Here is a 26302-nt window from a genome sequence, read left to right on the forward strand (position 1 = left end):
TATTAATTTTAGTTGTAATTTTTTTTTTTTTTCAGCTGAAACCTTCTATCCTGTAGATCTTTGAATGAGATGAGAATATATTGCTTTGCCTTTTCTTTGGAAATTTTCAAACATTCTTGTGCTGTGTGTTGATGACTTCAGATTTGACATCACATTGCCTGTGGCTTAAGAATTTGACTTCAGGGATCCTCATAAGTTGCTCTCATCATTTGGCTAAGATACTGAGCTTTTAGAATAGCCAATTCTGTGCACCCATTAAAGGCTTCTTGCAGTTAAATTGTTAAGGATGCAGACCACTGTGAGATCACCTTAGAGCTCAGCTTGAACTGCTGGTCAGCCTTCTCCACACAGCACCCTCTAGCCCACAACACAGCACCTTTGGCAAACTATTCTTTCAGATATTTCTCAAAATTGACCACCAGGCACAAACACCAAAAACCCCTTTCTCACATATTCAAGGACCCCTTTGTTAACACCTCATAATACATTAAACAAACGTACCTGTTCCTGAATGTAAAGGGTACAAAAAAATACAAGAAGCAAATTATGCACAAAATTTCTTTGAAAATATTAAAATTGCAAAACTAAACACTCAAAAACTATGAATTCCTAGTGCCAGGACATTGTACAATACAAACTGATCCCCTTTTGTTCACAGACTTTGTGGCACAGTCCTTTCTTAAACTCCCTCCAACATGTGGTCTCCAGCCTGATTAATTGTAATTTGAGAGTTTTTCTTGTACAACCCTAGAGTGTACACATGCTTCACTAACACCAACTTGCTGAACATTCCAAATGTCTTAAAACAGTACCAAAACAAAAAATCCCCCCCAACCAACTCTGTAAAAAAAACATAAACTCAAAAACGTGAAAGAGAACAATTTCTCTCTCAGAATCAGGATACCGACTCAAAGAGACAGAACCAAAAATCTCCTTGGAGCTGCCAGGAAGTCATTTGGGATTCCTTGGACCTGACTGTCATGCAAAACCTTAAATATCCAAGCACAACTGGTGCAGTCTTCAGCTGCAGCTCTGAAAGCTCAGGAAATTCAGGCAAGGTAATGAAAACGAAGAAGAGGTGGTTGTGACAAACTGAAAGACTGAGAAGTGCCTTCCTCAGTAGCACAGCTTGAACAAAGAGGAAAGCCCTGGGTGTCAGGCTGCTCCCTTTGGCAGTCCATGCCACAGCCCGCAGCGATCCACGCTTGGTCCCAGTTGCCTCCCTCCCTGTGCTCCACGTTCCCATGTTCCCATCTCCTTGAAGGGGAACGTAGCTCTGGGCAGAAGCACAATTAGGCCCATCTACACTGAGACTCCCAGAAGGAATTAATCCACTAAACACAGCCAAAGCTGAGGCAGCAGCTCTCCATAGAGGAGCTTCATTTTATTCCTCCCTGGAAGAGGCACAGATTGTGGACTGAACTAGGCAGTAACCCTATGAACAAATGACTGTACTGCTGTGTAATGTGGATTGCTTGTGTGGAAGAGGCTGATTTAGGATTATACAGGTCAATTCATAGGTATTATATAGGTCAATTTTTAAGCATGTGGCTTTGTGGTCTTAACAGCATGCTTTTGATGTAGCTCCTGTGTCTAAATGGAATTATTTCAAGAACAATGCAATTCTGTGGCAACAAAAATGCCTCTGCAAGACCTCTGTTTATAAACGAATCCTTTCTTACATCCTGTACCAAGATATTTTAATTAAAATATATTACAAACAAGTAGAGTGAAAGAAGAACCAGCAACTATGTAGGATGGTAAAATACTGAATGGAAGACATGCAGGCTGCTTAACAAATTGAACAAGATGTGAAGGAGAGAAAATAAAGAGATGACTCAGAGGGACAGCCCTTGCTGTAACCTAATCATGAACTGGAAGAGAAAAAAATCATCTGAACACTGTGTATAAAAGTAAGGAGGGAGAAAATGACAGTTGCAGACTGGAGAGAGGCAGAAGCATGGAGGAAAGCCAAGTATTTAACATTTCAGGATAGAAAAGATTACTGTGGCAACAAATTACTTGAATTCCCCTAAAGGGAGTCATGTTCACTTTTAAAGGAAACATGCATAATAAAGCAATACTCATTTACAACTACACTTAAAAGAGAAAAATGAGCACTAAAAAAGAGTACATGGTTTCACTAAATTTATTGGTGAAATTCTGATACCTTTAATTCTAGCCATATATGGAGCAGTCACAGGAGATTTTTACCTAGATTATTAAAGCTTTGCATTAGACACCTTGTCTTATGCTTGGAAAGCTCTGTGCAAATCTATGTATGTAATTTGTAATAAAAATAACAAGTAAAACAATATTGAAATATAAACAGCATTTTGCTTTTCTAATGTCTCTACGTGATTGTTCACCAGAGCATATTTCTCCCCTCCTCTTCTTTTTTGGTTTACTATTGTGGGGAATTCTTAATTTTTTATTTTTTTTTTGTCAACTTAAGTGGTACATTATATTGTTGCAGCACTTATTATTTGCCAAAAGGCTGTGGAACAGTGGGATTTTTTTAAGAATGCATTGTTCTATTAGCTAAATCAATTCCTTCTGATACTGTTTGTCTCCATTTGTGGGTATGGCTCCAGCAAGGTCAGTAATTAGCTCCCAGGATAACATTCCTGGGCCCGCTGTGGGAATTTTACTCAGGAGGATGTCAGATTGCTGACCACAGCCTCATACAACCCCTTTACACCCAAGAGTTTCCTTCAGATAAATATTATTAATGATTCAGTGCTGCATATGGAGGTAGACTTGACCAGTGACAACACTTTGGTATCTCTTCAGATTTCATCGCCCTGAAATGAAGAATATGTTCAGATGAAAGAATTTCAAACTATTCAGTCATAAAGTATTCATAGTATGGTTTATTCTACTAAAATATATATTCATTATTTTCCTTGTTTTTGACCTAAAAATGATTGATCCTACAAATTGCTGATAAAGCCTCTTACTTGGGATATTAACTTTGGTGTATTAACAGGGGGGAGCTGAGAAGAACCTTTTCTATAAACCCACCTGCTGCTGCTGAAGAGGGCACTCTTGGCTTTCTTTTACAATTCCCCTAATTATTTTCCTCAGTCTTACCCTCTGCCTGGCCCCACTGCAAAGCATTAGCAGGCCCATTTGTAAAGTAGTAGTAACACAAAGTGAAACAATGCCATAACTGTCATCCAAATTGTTCTGTACAGGGTACTGGAAGTGTTCAGTAATAAATGATATAAAAAGGTCTTTTATTGACAAGCTGCCATGTGCTGTTTGCATTAGAGAATATGAGAAGATGATGGCTGCTGCCCCTAGGTCCCAGTGGCATTCAACTCAGTGAGATAGCAGAAAATGCTTCAGTTTGCTTAAAGCATTGATAACACCTCTAAATAATTAACTGAGGACTTCCTGTCTTCAATTACTTAATGCTTTTTTTAACATCTTGAGAGGATTATAAGCAATTTATGGATTTCACATGATGAGCACATTCACCGCTATTCCCACAAAGCATTTGTGGGATCATGTTTCCAAAGCTTTGATGTAATTAAAAATAAGCAGCAAGACAATGGTGCCGTGGCAAGGTGCTCGCCTTCACGTCTGCCATTTGCGAGACCCGAGATTCAAAGTCTCCACAAATACTAATGCTACAGCTTCATTAATGTTCAACTGTTGCTCAGGGAAAAGCAGGCAGTTTTGGAGAGGAAAAAAAAAAAAAAAAAGGCAAAAGAAAAAACAAGGATAATGGAAAAATCGAAACATACATCCACAGGGACTAAGACAAACAGTTCAAACATTTGAGATTATGTATGAAGTGAATTTGATTCTTTTATCGTATTCTTTTAATTTAGAGAGCAATAATTACCCACATTGCTAAATCGCTCTCATGAATTCCACATTATTACCCAAGGAAGCTCCTGCAGAAAACAGCAAAAAGATTTGATTATGACTGTCAGGAGGAATGATCACTTATTTCATTCTTGGCTTAACATGGCCGCACTGGACAGTGGCTTAACAGAACAGGCACACAAAAGAAAAAAAGATCTTTGTTTCTCAGGAATTAATTGCATCTCCTCTCACTTATTACTTCTAAGTATTGTTGGCATTAAAATGGAGATATAACTGCCTTGGAGGAGCACGAGAAATATTTTTCAATGGGTTTGATAAAGCATTCCTTGTTGGAATGTTCCTTCTTTGCGGTGTAAACTTACAACAGCAATTTTAAAACGTGTACCACCAACTCCAGCTAATATCTCATGTCCAGAAGCACTGAATATGGAGATAGGGGCAAATACATAATTGATGAATTTTACACTTGAGCATGATATTGTCAAAGAGGAACAGCAATCTTGCTCTTCTGTGAGTGACTACAGCAGAGAAAAACTCTTTTAAAGCACTAAGGGATCCACCCTGACTCAGGACTCATGCTTTGAGGAGCATTTGAGAGTGCCATCTATGTTCTAGAGGATTTATATGCCCTAAGTCAAATGTTGCTCTTTGACTGGCTGTCATATGGTGTGTACAACATTAGAATCTTGAAATTTCCTACTTGTGGGGCAAAAAACTAGGGAAAAAATTAATGCATTTGTGAGATATAAAAATTTAATGAGGAACCTAAGGTTAAAGAATGAAAAAACAGAAGCATTTCTAAGAGGAATTTTGGCTCAGTGTAACATTCAAAAATAACTAAAAGTTTAATATGTGAGAAAAATACATTTGAGGTCTGAGCAAAACTTTCCCCCAGAATCCTTGGAATAAAGCTTCTTTCATAAAGTTTTTTAGAAAATGGCTATAAGCAATATATAATATTACAAACAGAATTTGGGATCTTTCCTGTTCTGTCTTCCTTTCATTACCTCAGACATAAAGTACTGGATCCTTCTCGATCCTACAGTGCTACACATTCACAGCTGCACTGCTGCACATCAGTGATGTTAAAAGTAAGAGCTGAATCTGTAGGAAGGGATGCCTGCCTACACAGAATATCTAAGTCCTTGAGCACACTACAAAGCATGCATCTTCAGTTGAGCTGGATAGATTTATTTTAAAATTTTGAAATTAAATCCATTAATATTTTAACAAACAGCAGCTAGAAACGAAAGAGATTGGGAAAAAAATAAATGTAAGATATGTAAAGTCATGATAAAGCATTCCAAACTGTGCACAGTGCTGGGGATTTCAAAGTTACTGACAAATAGCATTTTTAATATATTCATACTGCCTTATATCTTAAGGACAGGACATTAGCCTGTCAAAGAGCTCTGCCTCCTTACCTGACACTGTGTGCTGCATTCTGCCTGCAGCATCAATGTATATAAGTCCTCTCCCCACTTGACTGATCTGGTACTCTCTGATGATCCCATTTGGTTTCTTGGGTGCACCCCAGCTTAAATGTAAGGCTGTGGAGTTCAGAGCACTGACTTCTGGCGGCTGAACGCTCTCGGGGACTCCTTGGACAGTGACTGCAACTACCTGAAGACATATGAATTAAACAGCAATTTAATGTAATAGTACACTAGATACCATGATCAATGAGAATGTCACTTTTGTTTTAAAACGTTGTTTGGGCTGGCATATCATTACCAAGGGGCTGGAGAAGTAGTTACTTTTTTCCTCCTTTTTCACAATGAAATCTGACCTTGAATACATTACATAAGTCTGTGTCTCCAATTTATCACAACAGGCTCACCACGTTTTAGCTCCCGTGTATGGCACAGGGTGAAACAACAAAAACTGTATTGCTTGAAAACTCTTGATAACTCTCTTCCATATGGTTTGTCAGTGTCTCTGCATTTTAACTGCCTGATTTCATGTATTTTAAGCACCGGTAAACATGGGGCTAAGTCTCCATATATCCCATGCAATCTGAACTCTATTGTAGTTATCTGCAACTCCATACTTCTGTAAGGAATCTAAAGATTTTGAAAGATAGGATAAGTCTGCACTTGTTATGTTCTTTCTATTAAAAAAAGTAAAAAGGTAATTTTCTATTGACACATCTCCACCATCAGCTACAGAAGAGGCATTTCCAAATTACATTGGTTTAATAAGTGAGTCAGACCGTTTTCTCTTTGAGAATCACTTTTCTTTTTCTGTTATTACCACCATAAAGTATTTATATTATGCTGTAAATATAAAATGTGCCCTCTATAATATATTGTCTTAGTGCATTTGGTAGAATCAGTCCCCACTTGCAGACTTCAGTGTTTGCAACAGTAAACTCCTTAATTACAGGCAAGTGAAATAAGCAGGATTTATTATCAGGTCAGTGGTTGCAGCAACTGTGCCTACATAGTTTCCAGACCACAGCTCTGTGTGCACGCAGAGGACTATCCACCTATCTTCATCCCTCTACATCAGTTTTTTTTTTTTTTATTTTAGACTTCTGGCTGAGATTTGCATGAATAGGAAAAACATTTAAACACCTACAAAGGATAACAAAAAAAAAATCAATTTCGCAGATATAATAATTACAAAACATAGTCATTACTCCCCACCTCTGCCCCACAGACCTTACCCTTGTAGTCCTAGAAATTCATTTTCAAAGAGGCAAGAATAATATTGTGAAAAAGAGGTCACTAAAGAAATCATTTTTGCAAATGATGAATAAGGCAGGTACTTTGCAGAATAAAAAACCAGAGCTGGTTAAATAGTAATGCTGGTGAAAGGCATCCATAATTCAAAGTGATACAAAAGGAAATTAAACTGTGAGAAAGGGAGGTAAGAGATCCTGTTTGCTTAAAACTGAAGCTGAGGCAGGTTGCACACAAAGGAACAGTAAGGCCCGAAGCAGATGCAGATACAGAAAGCCAGCAAAGAGTAATATAGTGAAAGGAGGATTTTCCACTGGAGTGGAAGACTAAGAAATTTATTGAACAAATTGCTAGACTATACCTAAAGCAGATGTCTAAGAAATAGCAAGGAAGAAGAGGATATAGACCTCCTAGTGAGAAGCAAAAATTTAATTTCCAGGTTTAGAGAAGACACATTTTAATATTCTTTACTCTATTCTGCCATGTACAGCTTTCTCTTTAACAAACATAGTTCCTACAGTGCAATTTCAGCTTTGCCAAGACTGAGATACTGCTTTCTTCTTCAATTTGCTTGTATCAACCGGGGGTTCCAAACATTCACCTGTCAGTAGCTGAATCCAAATCAGATTATTGATGTTTTTTTTTTTCACTTACTCAATAATCAGCATGTCTTCAAATTACACCTTTCCAAAAGCATTTCAATGTTGCCACACTGGCTGATGAAATCCTGGCACCAGTTCCCATGAAGCCCATTTTCACTAACCTTGCTGCTGTCTGTGCAACCAGCAATGGTGCAGGCTCGCAGCTGGTAGGAATACTCGTGGTATGGCTGGACACCACTGGTGTCTGTGAAGCTCATTTCTGTCCCTCTGAAATGCTCAATTCCGTTTCGGAGGATGATGTAGTGAATAATTAGACCTATTGCAGAAAGAAAATTTTCCCTTTTGTTAGCTGAAAGGGTCCTGTGTGATGGGATAATAACCTACTCTGCATACAGAAAACATTCAGTAAAGTACCTACATGATCACAGTAGCAGATAATAATTGTGATTAAATGCTAAATGTCAATTACCAGCTACTTTCCTCAGCATCGGCAACAGCATCTTAGTAGATCTCAGTTTTTAGTGAGACCTCTATCAAGTTTCCTCACAGTTTGAAAATAATAAGCAAAATTTCCTGATATAAACATAAGCACCACTTGCCCTACCCCTGAATCCCTAAATATTTTTAGGACGATTGTAATTTTCCGATCATATTTGCATACTATTACTATTGCAACTGTTCTCAAAAGAGGCTTTTTGACACTTTTTGAAGACCTAAGTTGACTTCTGTGAAGAAGACTCTCCTCTTGCAATGAAAATTATAGCAACAGAGAACAAAACCTTCCTGCAGAGTTTAGGAATATGTGTACTTCAGTGACAAGGGTTAATTAAGATATGTTTCCTGATTTTGGAACACTGCCACTGGAGTGATAGAAAAAACACTTTAAAGAAATGTATCAATACCATTTGGTTGAAGTGGTTCCTCCCAGTCCAGAAGTATCATGTCTTCCCGATTATCCACTTTGGCCCATTTTGGTGGACTTACACCCTGTGGCACATCTTGCTTAGTGACAGCTCTGCTAATTTCACTGAAACCTCTTCCATAGCTATTCCAAGCAGCCACCCTGTACTCATATGTGACAAAAGGTTCGAGGTTCACATCTAGAAAAAGACAATTACATCTGGATCATCTCAGTCTTATCAAAATACAGGATAGCTTTCCCCGCCCCCCCCCCCGCCCGGATTTACAAATAGAAATGGATGTTATTCTTTAGACAGCGCCATATCTTTTATCAATTTTTGTGAAAGCAGGCTTACTCATTGAATTTCGGTCATTGCATATCCCTGAAGTCTCTGCCCCGATTCACAGATTACTGCTTAAAAATTCTGCTTTACTACAATTCATAGAATCATAGAATGGTCTGAGTTGGAAGCAACATTAAAGACCATCTAGTTACACCCCCTCTGCCATGGGCAGACATCTTCCACTAGATGAGCTTGCTCAGAGCCATCCAGCCTGGCCTTGAGGAATTCCAGAGATGGGGTAACCACAACATCTCTGGGCAACCTGTTCCAGTGCCTCAACATCCTCACAGTAAAGAATTTCTTCCTAACATATCATCTAAACCTTCCCTCTTTTAGTTCAAAGTCATTCCCCTTGTCCTCTCACTACCTGCTCTTGTTAAAAAGTCCCTCCCTGACTCTCTTGCAGACCCCGCTTAGGTACTGGAAGGTGTGATAAGGTCCCCCTGAAATCTCTCCAGGCTGAACAACCCCAGCTGTCTCAGCCTGTCTGCACAGCAGAGCTGCTCCAGCCCTCTGAGCATCTTCATGGCCTCCTCTGGACTCGCTCCAGAAGATCCACATCCTCCTTCACATTGTCTCACATTTAATTGGGGTATCTGAGAGCATTCGGGCCATCTTTTTCTCCAGAGTAAATTATCTATACTAACAAATCACCAGTCTGGTCTGCCACTTCTCCTTACCTGTAAATGAATACTGTGTTGGGCCTCCAGTGTAGACAGTCTCCTCTTCTGCTGGACACACACCTGCCTCTACCTCAGTTTCTGTAGCACTCTGTGAACCTTTTATCCATGCACAGATATTCTCCTTAGGATCAAAGTCACACTTTCCACAGTGTGCTGTTTCCTCCATGGATAAAGGGCAAAGGACATTAGCCTTGCATTCTTCTTTTACCTAAGGAATACACAGGAAAATTTAAATATATTTCCCACGTTTTCCTTTCTCTATAAATGCTTCCATTAGTATTTCTCTACTTTTTTAAAGCAAAAAAACCATGCCACCACCTTGAATACACTCATATTTCTTGCATATGGGAGACTCTTTCAGCCTTTGGCCTGTCTACTGTCTTTGATTATTGATGTTTCTAAAATCCTTTCTAAAAGAAACAGGTTTTTTTCAGGGTCCTTGCATGAAAGCATCACAAATTTAATTACTGGAAGCACAAATGGCTGGATTTGTTGAAAACGGAAGAGTCTAGAATCGATGACAACAGGATTTTATCCAAGAATTTGAACATTCTGTTCCTGCTAAGGCAAATATCCTGTGGCAAATCAGTAGCAAATTCCCAGACCCTCACACAGCTTGCCAAGTGCACAAGAGGGCTCTGTGCAAGTCCTTGGCAGCTTTTGAGGCTGAGAACTCTATCCATGGGCTATATAAATCATGTCTTCTGCCACATCACTACTAAACAGAAGCTTTGCTGCAATAAGAGGACCTCTGCAAATATAAAGATGTAAGATTTAACCCATAAAGTACAATTCAAAGAAATATACACTGAACATCCACAACTTTCCATTAAAATTCATGAAATAATATTTTTGCCAAACCATAAGCTAGAGAGCAATAATTCTCATAAAATATAGGTTGCTGCAGAAAGAAATGTACTGCCAAATTTGCAACAAATATTTTTGTCCATTAGGTCATAAACTTCAGAAGGAAAACCAAACAGATTATATCTAATGCTTCCTTAATTCACCTATTGAAATTAGCTTCTTAGCTGATTAGAAAGTACAGCTAATTTAACTTCCCAAATTTGGCACTTCCACAAAAAATACGTTGTGATAAATATCCATATAGGATGCAGGATATAGATGGATTGGATTCCCATGTAAAGTAGCTGCAAAATGTGTCACACTATCAGCCCTTTTGCTGCTAGTAAATCTATACATCTCAGAGAGCCAGCACTGCTATCTCTTTTCTACTGTGGGTAAGTGAAATACAAAGCACTTCCTTTGTTTATACTTTATACCTAAGGCAGGGATCTGGTGTGTTATCTACCAGAATTCATTAACCTGTTCTCAGCCATTTTTTTCCTTGCATGAGCTACTAATACAATGCATTGAGGAACTGCAGCTGACTCATCACAACGTCTGGATTTTCTCTAGGAGAAAATTACTCAGTCTGAAAATGAAATTACATTAAAACCTTGACATGAAAAGGCAAAGATGTAAGAAATATTTCTGTATTAACTTAGCAGATGAACAACAAGGATATAGGAACACCTGCATATGGCAGGATGGGGTGTTTTACTTTTCTTATACATTTGGTAAATTCCACAATATCTTTCTGATTTCCATATTGTGTAATTCACAATACCTAATGTTCTTTTTTTTTTCCTCACTTTCTCTCTCTCTCTCTTATCATAAATATAAATACAATTTTATAAAAAGGATATACATATATATATAATTAAAATTTAGAACGCTTTTACAGCTTATGTATAACACCAAGATGCTAATTCTTTGATATTTCTGTTGAATTCAAGTTGGAGTTCCAGGCAAAATTTTCTCATGCCTACAGGCACAGGGCAATTTTGGAAAAGACCAAATTAGCCTTTATGGTGTTTGGTTCACTCAGACATTAAAATAGAAAGAGAATAAGCTATATAATTCATTAGGCATGAAAGGATCTATCCTAGTACTGCTGAAATTTATGCCAAGATGGCCACTGATTTCCTGTAGGATCAGGATTAAGTCCATCAAAAAATATCAATTGCTTTATTTTTATTTTTGTGGGGTTTTTGTGTTTTTTTTTTTTTTAGGGCGTTGGGGAATCATGTCCTACTGCCTGCCAAAATTGAAATGTTAGAGCATTTTTATACTTCAGAACTGGCCATCCAATTTTAATTTCCACTTAATGAACATCATCAGAAACAGTGGTCACAGAATGGAAACTGGCTATACATGTCAGTCTTGTTAGCATGCCAGCTTTTAGCCACTGTACTAATCTGAGGTGCTGGGCAACACTTCACAGAGGCAGCTAATCATTATTAATTCCTTTAGAATTCATTGCAATAACATCAATCATGGCAAACTCATTCGGTATTAATATGGATGTAATGTGAAAATGAATAATGCACACAAGAGTTTTTATATTCCTATTTTAGAAAAATAGTTATGAACAGTGTATTTCTCTTTCCATCATCAAATCAGAGCTACCGAGAGATTTTCTATCAATTACCTTCATCATCATTCCAGCTGAAATCCTGTCAGAGCAAACATATTTCAAAGGATTATATCCAACTCCATTACAGCATTCTTCGCTCTTTGGAATAAGTTCAGTCTCACAGCATTTTACTGGCACTTGGTCATTCTTTCTAACATGTGCTAGGGACTCACCACTGGAACCTGAGCAGCATATGGTATCTGACTTATTCACGTACTCTTGCCCACAACAGAACATCCCTGAAATGAACAAACAAACAAACAAAAAATCTAAATATGAAATTTAAGTAAACAAATATATAAGAAAGGAGAAAGCTCACAATGCAATATATTTTGGTATAAACCCACCAGCAACTGGAATTATGCAGATGTAGCTAAAGTGAGATTAAATTCAAATTTGAGGTGACTGAAGTAAGCATCCTGACTTCCAGATCTACTGAAAACAATCAAGAATTAGAGAAATAAACAGGGTGCCCTGCAATCAACGTTCACCACTCCTGAACTGTTTATAGAACTTTGCTATGGAATACCACACCAACACACCGGCCACAGCAAGCTGGAGAAGGATTGTTGATGAAAACTTCCTGTAGAATATAAAAAATGATAAAGCTTTCCATATACTTTCTACTCATGTTTTCTTCACACCCCCCTCACATGGGTAATCTTCCAACAATGCATCTTAGCATTCCAAAATTTATCACATCTTTTGTATTTTAAAGAAATGGTTCATATTAGGTACCTAGAATGGAATGGGTCACTTGGAAAATACCCACAGTGAAGCTTCAGTCATCTAATACAAAGAATTATCATTCAAGAAGTTGATATCTATATATAATTTGCATTTCTACAGTGGAATTGATAAGCTGCCAAAATTCCACTGTCTTTTTTTTATGGTTTTAATAATTTCATTTTTAAAATGAAAGCTCATCATAACCACTGTAATTTTCCACATATTCACATGAAATACCCAATACTGTCTAAAGAAAGGGGTAAGTTTTAACTCAGAACCAAACACTACAAACTCCTCTATAACTGGCAATGAAATAAATGTTATTTCTAGTTGAACTAGGAAGATATCACACAAAGAACAGGACTGTGATATGCTGTTACATCTACAAAGTAGTTTGTGTTTGACGTAATTTCTGTCATGTTGGCATTTAAAACACGTGCAAGAGTCGCCACTTTTTTCACTGCTATTTATTGCAGCAAATCCATCTTAGAAGTCATACATTATGAAAATTAATCTTTAAAGGTGTGATCCTGCTAAAGTATTCAGAAAATTTTATTCCAATCACTGGAATGGCTAAAAATAGTGATGTTACTTGTATACTTTACCTTTTTTGGGGGCTGGTTCTATTCACAGCAAACTGTGATCACCAGCTCTTCAAGAGGTATAATATTTCCTCTTGTTCACACCCTTTTTCCAAATTGTCCTAGGACTCTATCAATTTTTAAGAGAGAATTAATGCAGAAAATGACTCAACTCAATACTAATAAGCAACTCAGACAGCCCCAAGGGACTTCTGACAGGCAAACTAAAATTTTGATAATGAACTGTTTTTCTATTGAAACAAACAAAGCTATATTCTTTCACTCTGAACCTCATCTTTGTTTAACTGAATTAAATTTTTCAGCCAAGATTTCACTCACATAACAAGAAGTGACTCCCTTTCTAGTTTCTTTGGTAAACCATTACTTCTTTAATTATTATCAACCTTGTTCCAGTGTGATAAATTGCTAATTACTTAATACCCTAATCAGCGTTCATTCTTTGCACAGATAAACTGTGACAGCGCCATTAATTTAAATAGTAATTTCACTTAATGGCCAGAACGGCACACCAGATTTTTATGCAGCATTTTCTGAAGACTGCATCCATCACTGCAATATTCTGACATAAAGATGTCTGACGTGCACTAACTCACTTAGGGAGAGCAGATGTTGCAGAGCAGAGTTTGGTAGTAATTCCCAGAGTGCATCACTTCAGCATGAATGAGCTGCAAAGGCAGAGGTAGACAATCTTCTGAAACTGCATTGCATAGCCTCTGACCTTTCCTTAATTTATCACATGTAGTGCTTGACTCCTGAACCTTGACACCTCAAATGTACAATTTTAAATATGCTCCAAGAAAAACAAAATAGGACCATGTAATATTGATGGATTGATTTGCCTTCTAAAAATTGCTTTATTCAATTGCCTAAGGATCCAGAAATTCCTATAAATCCTTGCTGTATACAGCAAAACATAAAAATTTAAGCTATTTGTTTGTAACTCAGCTGGAATGTGTGTGTCATATTTTATATATTTATGTTTCATAGGCACGTAATGCATTATAGCAAAAAGAAAATCCATGGGCTGGAAAAGACACTTCCTGCTAACACTGATTTCTGTCAACAATTATTTCATGTTCATCCCCAGCAACTGAAAAAATTTATAATGCTAGCTGAGTGATGAATTACTAATTTAGTAAATCTGCAAAACCAATGCTTTCAAAAGGGAAAAAATGAGTATTAAAAGGCTTAGCCTTTGGAGCCAGAATAGAGGATCAACAAAATACAGAGCCAGTGTACATTTCAAACTACTCCAAAAATCCTTGGCTTACATGCAGGTATTGCAACTATTACAGATCAGGTACCAAAACAGTACAAAGCATCGTCTTGCATGAGTCTGGGATCTCAGTATAGTGGCATTAAAAGAAAAAAATAAATTAAAAAAAAAAAAAAAGAAAAAAAGGAAAAAAAGGAAAGAGAGAGAAAATCCAAGAGTGGTTTTAGCTGACATTATCCTTTATAGCCACAAATAGAGAACTTGGGATAATCACACTGCAGCAGTGGGGCTCAGGACGTGCATGTTCACCACTGCCAGCCTTTGCCAGTAGATGTCTCTATGGTCACCCCACTAAATAAGGCCAACGAGAGGCGAAAAAGGAAAACTAAGAAAAGAGAAATTAATAAATAAAGAGAAAAAAAAGTAATGTGGGATAGATGAAAATCTGTTTTTGCAAGGTAGACTCTCTAAAAAAGGTATGTAATGACAAAAAAACATTATATGATTCAAGCTCTTAAACCAACATTCAGTGCAAACCTGGATCTAGATTCAACAAAAAGACACTGATTTTTAACTGGTCATGCAACAAAATGAGATTGTGTACAAGGCTTGCATTTCTAGCAATCAAGTTTTTCTCATATGTTTTTTTTGGAAGGACTTAAAGCTCTCAAACAAAAGCTTTAAATTGTCACTACATTTTTAGCTATGGCATTCATTGCCAAGTGCAAAACAGTGCTTCAGAAGCAATTCAGCTTTTGCATAAAACCACCCCTGTTACCTCTTCTCCTTCCAGACAATGAGATCAGCCTTCCAATTACCATATTCTTTCAAAATTCTACTTATCAATTTGCCAATGATAAGTAAATTATGTTTTTGTGTAAGAACATTTTTTCCATTAGAATAATTACAATAATTAGGATAGGAAGCAGGTAGATTTTTGTGCCTGGATTGTGCATTTTCGTGATGTATTTAACAAGGCTGAATTACTCCAAGAAATTAAGCACAAACCAATTGAGCATGATCTATATGATATTATAAGAAACCACAAAATCTATTCTATGTTTAATGCAAAAGAGTACGATCTCTTTCAGCTCTTTCAAACCTGTATTTGTGTTCAGCTCTGTGCTGGCTCACAGCGTAAAGTCCTCACAGAAAACCCATGAGCAATGAAAAAAGCCACTGTTTTCTTTTTCAATACCCAAAAAAATGTCATCCCGACCCATTCTTGGGAAAAATTAGTGTAAATGATTGAGCGCTATAGGCTAAACACATTTTAAAAAGAGATATATAAAGGTTTTTAAAATATATACATTTAAGGAAAAAAAAACCTGTTAAGAATACATATATACTGAAATGAAGAACATAACTTTCATCCCAAGATACCTGTATTACACTCCTACACAACTCATCTGCCCAGAGAGAGCAGTAAAAACATAAACGCTACCCCAGCAGTTCTGTTCCAACAGCATCTGTTAATTCACTCCATTTATAAAATACATATTGACAAAGACAACTGAACTGGGACCAGAGAGATTTGATTTGGTGTGAGAAAGTCAATTCAATGTGATTTTGTTAAAGGGCTCCTGCAGGCAAATAAAAGAGTTTAAGTAATAAAGTACATAAAGAGATGTTTTATGAGCCAGCCCCGTCTTGTGGCAGCCGCACAATGGGCGGCTATGCAAGAGGGCCTTGCTCAAAGCTGGTATTGAGAGCATGGATGCTGTAGATCAAGCACAATTAGGGATCACAATGAGGGGTCTAAAATCATGCAAGAAGTGCTGCTCACAGCTCACACCATGAGTCACCAGTGGAAGGGAAGGATAGCATGGAAACCACAGAAACCATGGTAATACTCAGCTGACTAGCTCATCCTGACAGTCAGCACTCCACAAGGGTGCTCCTAATACCAGAGCCACTGAAGGATCTAGGGAATACAAAAAATTAACTGGAGACAGAGTTTATTTTTTGGGGAAAGGAAGAGTTCAACCAGATCCAGATTCTTAGTTATATATTAAGATTCTTAGCTGTATAAATAAACAAGAGGCTCGAACTGGCTCACACTATCACCCAGCTTTGTACACCAACCATAGCTGGGTACTAAACCTTCATTATTTCTTTATTTTTAAATCAGGCTCCCTTTTAACACCACCATAGTTTCTGAAGTCTTTTTGTCAGGCTGAGAAAGCCTAAGGCTGCTGGGATATAATTTGTCTAATAACTGTGGAAAGAAAAGGACACATGAAAGTATCTGAATAGATTTTCTAAGAATACCTCCAATGTCTGTCCTCAGATAGTCACCAAGTGTTTGTTAAGGAAGTAGGATTTGGATTGTATCTCTGAATGATGAAGTAATTTCCTAGAATTTCCAAGAAATTAATGGGATACACCAGGTGAGCCAGTGAGTAGTGCTGGGGATTAATTTTTTGTTAATTTTAAACTAAAGCAGGTTTAGCCCCATGTGAGGGATGAACACAAGAGAGTGACATAGACCACCAAGCAGACACCATTGCAATCTTCAGTTTCCAGGTGACTAACCCCACATTTCCAGAGCAAGTGGAAAATCCCTGCACTGGGATGCACGGTGGCACAAAGTGGTCCCCATCTCACAGAGGGAACCAGTCCTGTTGCACAAAGATCATTCACTCCTTTTGAATTGTGTGGTTTCTTCAACCCCTGCAGCTTTTCCACAAAGGCAAAGAAGGGTACTGCAAGCTCAGCATTTTGTAGTATAGCAAAATAGGTGACGAAAGTGCAACAACATTTTAACAAATTGGCACACACACTTTAAACCTGAGTGTGTCACTTCTGAATGGCTGGTGTCACAAAAGATTTTGAAAGATTAAGATCTTTTTTTTTCTTGAGGACTTATCACTTACCTGTGAGAGGTCTGTATGCAGTCCCTTCCTTTTCATCACCACAACAGACTGAGTCCATGCTTATGACCCTTCCACCACAGCACTGCTGATTGAAACTGTCATGCAGGGTTCCACCACAGCAGATTTGATTGCCTGATGTGGAGTAAGGCATTCCCTGGCAGCAGGAATCACCAATTCCAACTGAAACTCTGTTTTCCTCTTCATTAGGGCAGCATACTTCCCCTGTCAATATAAGAATACAATTAAAGATTTTATCCATTTATAGCCCTTGAAATTCCTGAGAGGCTTTCATTAGATGGCAACAAATCTGGATTCACATAGTTTCATGTAGAGAACTTTCCATGTGAAAGCACAGAATCACTCGGTGCTTTAGAATGCTATAAAAGTATAACATTAATTCATAATAATGATTAAAGAAATGTGCATTCATTAATTCGGGTCAAGACTCTGTAAGGTATCAAAAGACAAGCATGACAGAGACAAAGCTGAGAAGAGCAATGAAAATAATGTCTGTGCATATGACAATTCTAGAGCTAAAGGCTTTTTGCACTTGCAGCTGCACAGTAGAGAGCACATTCTTGCTGTTTTTAATAAAACTATCTGGCTACTTTTTATTTGCAAAAATTTTCTTGTCTCCTTCAAAATGATTCCAAACTTGTCTTGATGAATCAATTCACAATGCTGAAAGCATTTTTCATGTTTGAGTGTCACTCAGGACTTCATCTCACAGAGAATATAAGGATTAAACTCACTTTAAAAATTAAATACCACCATCACAATTGGTGGACTTGGCTGTTACTTAAGCAAAATCATCAGCTTTTGCAAGAAAAGATCTTAGGATAAGACTCCCAATGAGACTGACACTGTAATGGTGGGGTGGGGTGGAATAAGCTGTGGGCTATGAACAAAGTACATACTGTTAAAAAGGATACAAAAATGTTGATAAATGGTAATAATTGTCATTCACTAGTGTCTGCACTTGAGCTGATCCAATGTTCCAATATTTTTTTATTAGTTTTCTGTGTTGCAATGTTTTCTGTGGCTCAAATGTCATTTGGAAGGAGGTGTGGTTTTGTTTTACTATTGAAGATGTGTAGTAGAGTTGATTAAAGTATTTTGATTCCTGAATCAAAATACTGAATCAAAATACTGAATCAAATAAATGTGTTTGGATTTTTAAAACTCATCCTTCTCATTTAAATAAACATCTCAAATTATTTTCTTATGAAAGGTTGGGAATTAGAGAGCTCCAAACTCAATGCAGCTTTTGTCAGAAATAAACATGTGCTGAGATTGTAACAGATGAGGGAGAACATGATTTAGTGTTCTTAGATGATAGTGTTTTCCTTGCCAAAGAGGTGTGTGGGTGGTAGTAGCATTATTTGTTCTGCCTCTCATCTTAGTTCTGGGATGGATGTTTGCACTAGTTTTTCAAAAACTGAGATTCTGCCTTCCTAATTTGTAATCTTCATGCCTCTAGCCCAGTATGCTTCAGCACATCCCAAGCTATTGAGCTGGCCAAACAACATCTGGGAAATATGTATGCTTAGAGTTTTATGTATAAATAACTTTATCACATAAAGTCAATAATAGCCAAAAAAAAAAAAAAAAAAAGATGAGAACAAATTTTTAGAATATAATAGATACAATCCATCTAGGTACTTCCTAATATTTTCCTGCATTTCTCGGAAGCTAATTTAGTTGCTAAACAGAGAAAATATTAAAACACAGACTGTAGCTTACATCTATTGGAATTAAAACTATTTTTTCAAGGAACTATTAGACATAAGACACAAAGGATCAGTAACCTTCTCATTAACCTCTCAAAATGGGTTCCATTCCAAGCTAGGCTTGAAAATGTTCTCCCTCTGAAAACTACTATGCAGTCTTACCAGTTAATTGTTATCCTTATCAAAGAATGACCCACATTAACATTTAGCTTGAGGTTATTAGCATATTTATAAAAATAAAAAAAGAAAAAAGTGACCAACAGTGTTCATGTTGATGCCCTTTAGAATATAGAAAAATAATGCAGCAAGTATACTTAGGAAAAAAATTGTTTAAAATCATATTCAAACATTCACTGTTTCATGCTTGTGGACTGCTGACTGAACAAGAATTACTTTCAGACATAAGACATTTTGTTCCACTGTGCTGTTCTTTCTTGATGTAAACAACATTAAGCTAGTTAACACAGACCACTGGATGGGGACAGAGGTCACAGTATAATCTCTCCATTTCAATACACTGAGATTAATGAGGTCAGCCAAATACACTTCTCTGGTTCTTCCATGTGATAGCATTTTTCTGATGACATCATGGAAGGCCTTCTAATATTGTGATATATTAATTACTTTTCAAAAGATCAGAACTTGGGATGTGCTAAACATGTTGGCAAAATGTCAAGCATATCTGAGCCTACAGAATGTGTGCCAGCTCGTGAGTAATGGAAGCATTTTAGCTCCTGACCTGACAATTTCCTACAAAGAGTTATACACTCTGAACACTGGCCCCATGAAAGGGATCTCTCCTCCCCTTTTTCCTCCCTTTCCTGTCAACAGTGACCCACCAACAAACTGGAAAACCAAACTCTGGACACTAACACAGAAGCCCAGTTTTGGCAAACTTCCCAATCCTCTCAGAGAATAAGAAAAAGGATAAATTACCATCAAAGTTAATGCATGTGGGAGGTATACTTTGATCAGTAACATTAGTAGAAACAAAGACTAGACAATGTAGAAAAAGTATAAGTGATGTCATCCAGAATATCAACACCGAAGGCTAACAGTTGGTCCACAACAGAAATGGCTATGGAAAATCATGTGGGGTCAAGTCAAGCAGAGAACAAAACTTCACAACTAAATTGCCTGACGGTGTTCTTATTAAGCAGAACTGCTCTCCCCATTATGCAGCACTTACTGCAATTAAGTATAGTTTGGCATAAATTAGTTCTCCAGGAGATGACCCAATCATCAGGTTTCATCAGTTAAGCCTTTCTTGTATAAACAGAGTATACCATGTTTAGAAGGTAGAGTGCAATTTTCTTTGCGCTGAGCACAAGTCTCGAAGACATCTATATATCTTGATAAATCTCACATTTATTGTTCTCATTCTCCTTGATGTAACAAATACATCAACTTTGTTGGTTTTTTTAATTCAAGCAGTGGAAAGGAGTTGTCTCTTACCTACTAAAATTCTGGTGTAATAACCACCACAACACTGATGTTTCGGTTGCACAGCATGTATCTGCCCACCACAGCAAACCCCTGGTGAATTAAGAATAAATGGAATGTACTTGTCCTCACAGCATTGGAAGCCAGGTTTATTGTCGTGCAGAATTCCATTACAACATACCTAGAAGTAGCAAAAAAAAAAAAAAAAAAAAAAAAAAAAAAAAAAAAAAAGGAAGAAGAATTAAAAAAAAAGAGAAGATCCGTAAGACAGCAGTATCTGTTAAACAGAACATAATGTGTTGTCTGGCAAGACAATGTATATGAAAACATGTATCCTAGTGCAGACACTAATAGGATTGCAGTCAAATAAAATGCAACTTGGCTAAAATTCTGTGCCCTCCAGCATTATCAGACTTCAATAAACTACTGTGTATCTGACAGGATGCTGCTATTCCGTGGCCTTCAACCATACTGCACCTTAATAAAATAGTCCATTAATGTGAATCATCTTCATATGCCTTGCAGGCTGTTTGAGTCTCTCAGTGTGAAGTAGATTGCAATGTGGATTTAGTGGATTTAGTCTACCATCACCTGACCTTTTTTTTTTTTCTTTCCACTTCTTGTTTGTTTGTTTGTTTTTTTTTCATTTATGATGAAACCCTTACAACTGAAAAACAGTATTGACCAACATGAGCTTTTGGGTTTTCTTTCACATAAAAACAAGTGGAATTATCTTCCCATAGCACACAAACACTTAATTATGACCAAAGTTCTTCAGACAATGTGATCTCAAGAGAATAGTATTTATATAAGGATTTTTTTTAGAATAAAATTTATATGGAAAAGAATTTTGAACAAGCCTTTTAACTGTGGACTTCTTTCTAGGTGCTCTCGAGAAAATTATATGCTTGAACAATCAAATATTTATTTGTACATTTAGTCTTGTGTCACTGGAGTGGCACACTGAATACCCAGCAAATCTACAGCACAGTCAGTAGAATAACCATCAAAATGGCAAACTTGGAACCTACAGCCAGTGCAACCTATATCAGCTTCTTCCAGCTAGACATGAAATGCAGTTGGCAGGAGAGCAGAGATGTTATAGCAGAGTTCCTTCTTTGGTTTTGTTTTTAAATGGACCTCTTCCACTACTGACTTTTACCATGTCCTAAATCAGGGTTAGCTTAGCAAGCAAGAAAGAAAATGTTCCTCTGAAGGATCTTTTGTTCACCTAAGTACTTTAACTTGAGAAAAACCTTTTAAAATATATATTAATAAGCTCAGGGCATCTCTTTTGTATTATAATTATAATGCTAATAAAAATATATTAAAAATATTTGTTTTCTGATGTTGTAAACTCCATTTGACTTCAGAAAGATGATGCATTGCATTGTTCACTTTTGAATGGCCATTATTCCATGATTCTTGGGAGTATTAGGTTAGGTTTTGTTCACTTTTGAATGGCCATGATTCCATGACTCTTGGGAGTATTAGTTACAATTTACAATATATAAACAATAGATAACCCACAATTAACATCATAAACAATAGGTAACCCACAATAAGCATCAGGAGGTCCCTGTTTCCTCATTATATTTTTAGATTTCATAACTATATGCTTTGGATTGTGACACTGTTTTCTGCTTTTCCAATGTACTTTCTCCTTCAGCATCTATTTTAGACTACCAATGTAGCTGATTTCATCATTTTCAGGAATTTTGGATCTCAGAAGGCACTATTATATTATTTTGCTGTTCACTTTGTTACTGGTAATATAACCCAATCCATGAATTTTATTAACCTACTGTTCTTTCTTCCAGATCATTAGCTAAGATGTCAAATAAAACTCTGCTTTACAACTCTTCTCTGCTTCCTAGCTTTTGGATATTTTGCAGTGACTGGCATGCACTCCAGGATGAGTTTTTCTTAATTTACAATTGGCTCCAAGGAAATCTAAAAGTTTACCTGGTCACTCTGTATTTCCAAGTGGCTTTAAAGCATTCTTAAAAATACAAACCCAAGGCCTATTGGGCTACTCTGTTCAGAATAGGTTACCTTTAGCAACAGTTCTCAACATTTGTAAAAATGCCCTCCATCTTGTCCATTTTACTGCAACCTGAGCTTGAGATAGCAGTCAGAAATTCTGTACCTGCCTGCATGAAAGGAGGCCAAACATATGTTCCTTGGGCATTCTTGGTCCCAATTTGTACCCCTTGGGATTGTCTGGTATCTCCGGCCCAATACCACCTCTTCTTTTCATGGATTTAATTTGTCATCCCCTTTTTCATTCTTTTTACTGATGGCTACCACTCAAATTTCACCTGAACACAGTCTTTCCACCTTTCAGATAAAGAACGGTGCACATCTTTGGCTTTATCCAGGCTCAAATGCTTCAGCAGACATTTTACTTTCCATGAGATGCTTCCAGTTTTAAGAAATGTCTCTTGTCTTTTGAATCCTCTGTAGAAAGGGCTGCTCTGCATATTTCATACCAATATGGGAGGGTCATTTTAGTACTAACTCTATAGCATTCAGTTGAAACACTGTTTGTAAGGTTGCATTATAATTATTATTGGTGTCTCTCCTTTTCCTCCTCAATTCCTGCACAAAATCCCCAGCTGTACATCCAGATGTGTTACAGAAGTTTAAGCAGCTACTTTCTCTTGTTAAAAATACATAAGATCCTCAGTATTTCTCAACAACCTATGGGGAGTTTCCAAAGAGGGGCCCAGTCAGTTCTAGAACACATTCAGATTCTCATCAGGCATTACCAACCAGAAGTTGGTGCTTTTATTATGTAGTTTCATAGCATCCTCTGCAGTCAGCTGTAAATTGTTAAAGAACACTTCTTTGGCAGTCTTCTAGAGATAGCTCCTATCTGCATCAATAGGCAGCCCAAGGATTCTGCATTGTGAATCCATAAAAAATCCCAAAACCATTTGAGTAATACTAAAATTGCATCATAGAAAAAGAAGAAAAGCAGATGGATTGAAAGTTACAGTGGCAAAAGGTTATTATGAGCTCACCCTCTTATACCTAAGCATGACAGCCCCAACTGGGTGGTGTTATCCTGTACATGGAAGCAGAAGCCCTGGAGTGAACAAATACAGTGCTGCCAGCATTTTAGACAGGTTGGAGATCTCACCCTTGTAAAGAGAGTTGAATGCTCAACATACTCCTTGTAACCAGATTTTTACTATCCATGGAGATTATACAAGATGTTCATCCTTAGCTGTCACGGGAGCCCTTAAAAATATCAGTAACTTCACAAAGTAACTCACAAATCAATCCTGTCATTCTCTTCCCACTCAAGCACAGAGAGGGACCGTGATGCAGGAGCACAGGGACTGGGAAGGGATGGGCACAAAGGAAGGATTATTATGATGCCTGAGAAAGGCCCAGTCAGCCATGACACTAGCACAGAGTACTAGATATCAAATCTGGCAGGCAGGATTACACAGTATTGTAACAATTTTTAAAAATACTCCAAACTTATCTAAGTAACTCTCTTTTAATTACATTTGTGTCATCTCTGATTCCTCTGCTTGCTGAAGATTTTGCTGAAGGATATTATCTGGCCTTATGGACACATGCCAGTTGAGCTAAGACTGATTTACTCAAATAAACAGATGTGCTAGGCAGCCATGTTTATCCTTCTTGTCAAACGCTTGCTGCCAGGGCCACTTTGTGAAATAGCAATTCACAAAACACTCCCAGGAATTCCTATTAGCTACAGGAGTTCATTAAAAATTTCTGCCTGTGGAGCAAACACCAGAGTAATGATTGACCCATCATGTTCTCATGTGAGAGGGAATATTTTAAATTAGCAAGGCTCATTCTTTTTTACTTAAATTACCTCTGAATCTATACAGACACCCTTTTTAGCTAAGTATACTCACTCATACATTTCTTTTCTCAAACTGTTGTTCTCTTTTGGTAATTGATACAGACTTAGATCTAAAATCCATGAGCAGAAATTATAGTTATTCTCTTACAAATCACTATGTATTAGCTTCCTAAAATGAATTTAATTTCCTGTCTTTCAGGTGTGTTACAACAAGAAGTGTAATATTTTTAAAGGTTCTCTATGCCTGAAAGAACTTGAAAAGAATTTGCACAATATTGCTAACATTAATAGTAAATTTTGCATAAATATTGATGGGATACCCTTCACCACTATCAAGATGTGTAACGTTTCACTGCTGACAGCTTTTGAACCTGGCTATCAAGCCACTGTTTCACTCCTCCTGTCCTTAAAAAAGAGTCCTGCTGGTGTTTTTAATAAATATCACATTAATTACAATAGTCAAGGTGTAAGCCTGTACTTCCTACTAATGTCAGTTTTATTTGATTAGTTCATTAACTGCAGATTTATACAGCTTGTTGCACCTGAAAATAAAAAGTGCTAAAGCTGTATTAACACCTTCAGTCGGGTCCCTTTTAACCACTGGTGTTCAGACTCACAATGATAAGTAAACAGAAATCATTCGCCTTTATGCCACTCCTTTAATTACATTTTTACTGTACCTCTCTCCTTATTTTCAGAGTTCACCTCAGGAAGTCAGTAAAAACAGATGCAGAGTTTGGTACCTGCATGGGTAATACAGAAATGCTTTTCCTATTGATACTGAGATTATGCTACCTGATGGGTCAAACTCAGGCACACTCCCTTGTTCATTGAAGTATCTCTGCAAACCCCATGGTCATGAGACTTCACATAAGGGTAGAATTCTGGATCACATCTTACTGAAAACAGCTAGAGAAAGACTGACAATTTTGGCAATTTGGGAATACTCAAGCAGCAGTTTGTCACTGTAAAAGGTCCACAGGACATAGGAATCCTCCTGGCAGCAGACAAAATTCAACATCAGAGTGTATTTTCAGTTCTGCAAAAATACACACACACACACACAAATATTTCTAAATTCTTTCTGTGTTCAAGGAATAAATCCATGCAAGTCTGATTAAACATCAGGGTAAGGATACTAGGAACAATGTGTTAGCTTTAGTTAAAATAAGGAAGAATCCTAACATTGAAGCAGAAAACTGGATAACAACTATAAAAAAGAAGTAGGGATCTGATGCAAAGATTATTTAGGATGTGATGAAATGTTTGGTCTTCACTGGGCTTAGTATCAGTGCCTGTGCCCATGAATGTACATGTACACATGTCCCTTGTAGTGAAAAGGCCACTTGCCCTTTCAGAGATTCCCCAGATGGCTCGGAGTGAGTTGGTTTATTTGCAGAGCACAGTCTTGAGCAGAGGCTCCAGCCTGGATCCCAAGGGCAGAACACACACAGCAGTGCCAGCCAGGCTGCTTCCCACTGCCTTTCTCACAGAGCTGCATCTCTTGGCTGGACCCAGCTCAGCCAGTGTTGGATGAAGAGCCCCTGCATCCCACTCTGCTGCACACTGACAATACACCCTGGTATTTCTTTTACTGGAGTGGATTAAATGTTGGTGATCTCTTATGTAGCTGAATCACAACAAATGCCTCTTTTTCTGTAGTGCCTTACAATAGCAAGCTGATGATACCAAATGTAATCCATAAATCCGTAAAGAGAGATTAATAAATAACCATAGACATCTTGAAATAATTTTATATAAAAGGCCTGGTTTTCCATCACTTTATACTCATTAATTCAAGAAAATTGTAAGAGGGAAATTAGATCCAGATTTTGTCTTGTAAACAAGGTGCAATAAGTGACTCAAAGCAAAAGTGAGAACTCCACAACCTATTTGTCTATTTATATACAACTATCTGCTTTTGCTGACCAGTCTATCATCAAAAAACTTGTTTATTATTCTGGATTCTGAATATTACTAAAGCTGCTCACCATTTAATTTTCAGTAGCAGCTCTTCACATTTGACAGTACAATCAATATATGGCAAATAGTTCAGGTTGGATGGGACTTTGAGCAACCTGGTCTAGTGGAAGGTGGGCCTGCCCATGGCAGGGGGTTGGAATGAAATGTTCTTTAAAGTCCCTTCCAACCTAAACCATTCTGTGCTTCTATGAAGTGCAGCTGGCACTGGGATAAAAGGCTTTTGGAACAAGTGCACACTGGTCAGTGCTGCCTTTCACTTCTGTCCAGCAGACTGTCAAATCCAAGGACCACAAACACCAGCACAGAGCCTGACTGTGAATTCTATAAAAATGTGAGAGAGGCTGCCA

At 37.4% G+C, this 26302-nt stretch overlaps 1 protein-coding gene across 12 annotated transcripts in view; it reads right to left on the reverse strand.

Annotated features, from left to right (window-relative positions):
• USH2A (usherin) overlaps positions 1-26302 on the reverse strand; it is a 391259-nt gene that overhangs the window by 74586 nt on the left and 290371 nt on the right. For all 12 annotated transcript variants that reach the window (XR_014954513.1, XM_085577109.1, XM_085577108.1 and 9 more), the window contains 7 exons: positions 20138-20306; positions 16953-17174; positions 11545-11768; positions 9048-9258; positions 8026-8223; positions 7285-7439; positions 5262-5460 (listed from right to left, as the gene is read on the reverse strand). Coding sequence is in view for 11 of the 12 variants with exons in the window: in XM_085577109.1 (XP_085433235.1) it covers positions 5262-5460; positions 7285-7439; positions 8026-8223; positions 9048-9258; positions 11545-11768; positions 16953-17174; positions 20138-20306 (1378 nt within the window). In the remaining variant the exon portion in view is untranslated. The remainder of the gene's footprint in view (positions 1-5261; positions 5461-7284; positions 7440-8025; positions 8224-9047; positions 9259-11544; positions 11769-16952; positions 17175-20137; positions 20307-26302) is intronic.

This window comes from Lonchura striata, chromosome 3 (genome assembly GCF_050655825.1).
Source record: "Lonchura striata isolate lonStrDom1 chromosome 3, ASM5065582v1, whole genome shotgun sequence".
NCBI lineage: Eukaryota > Metazoa > Chordata > Aves > Passeriformes > Estrildidae > Lonchura > Lonchura striata.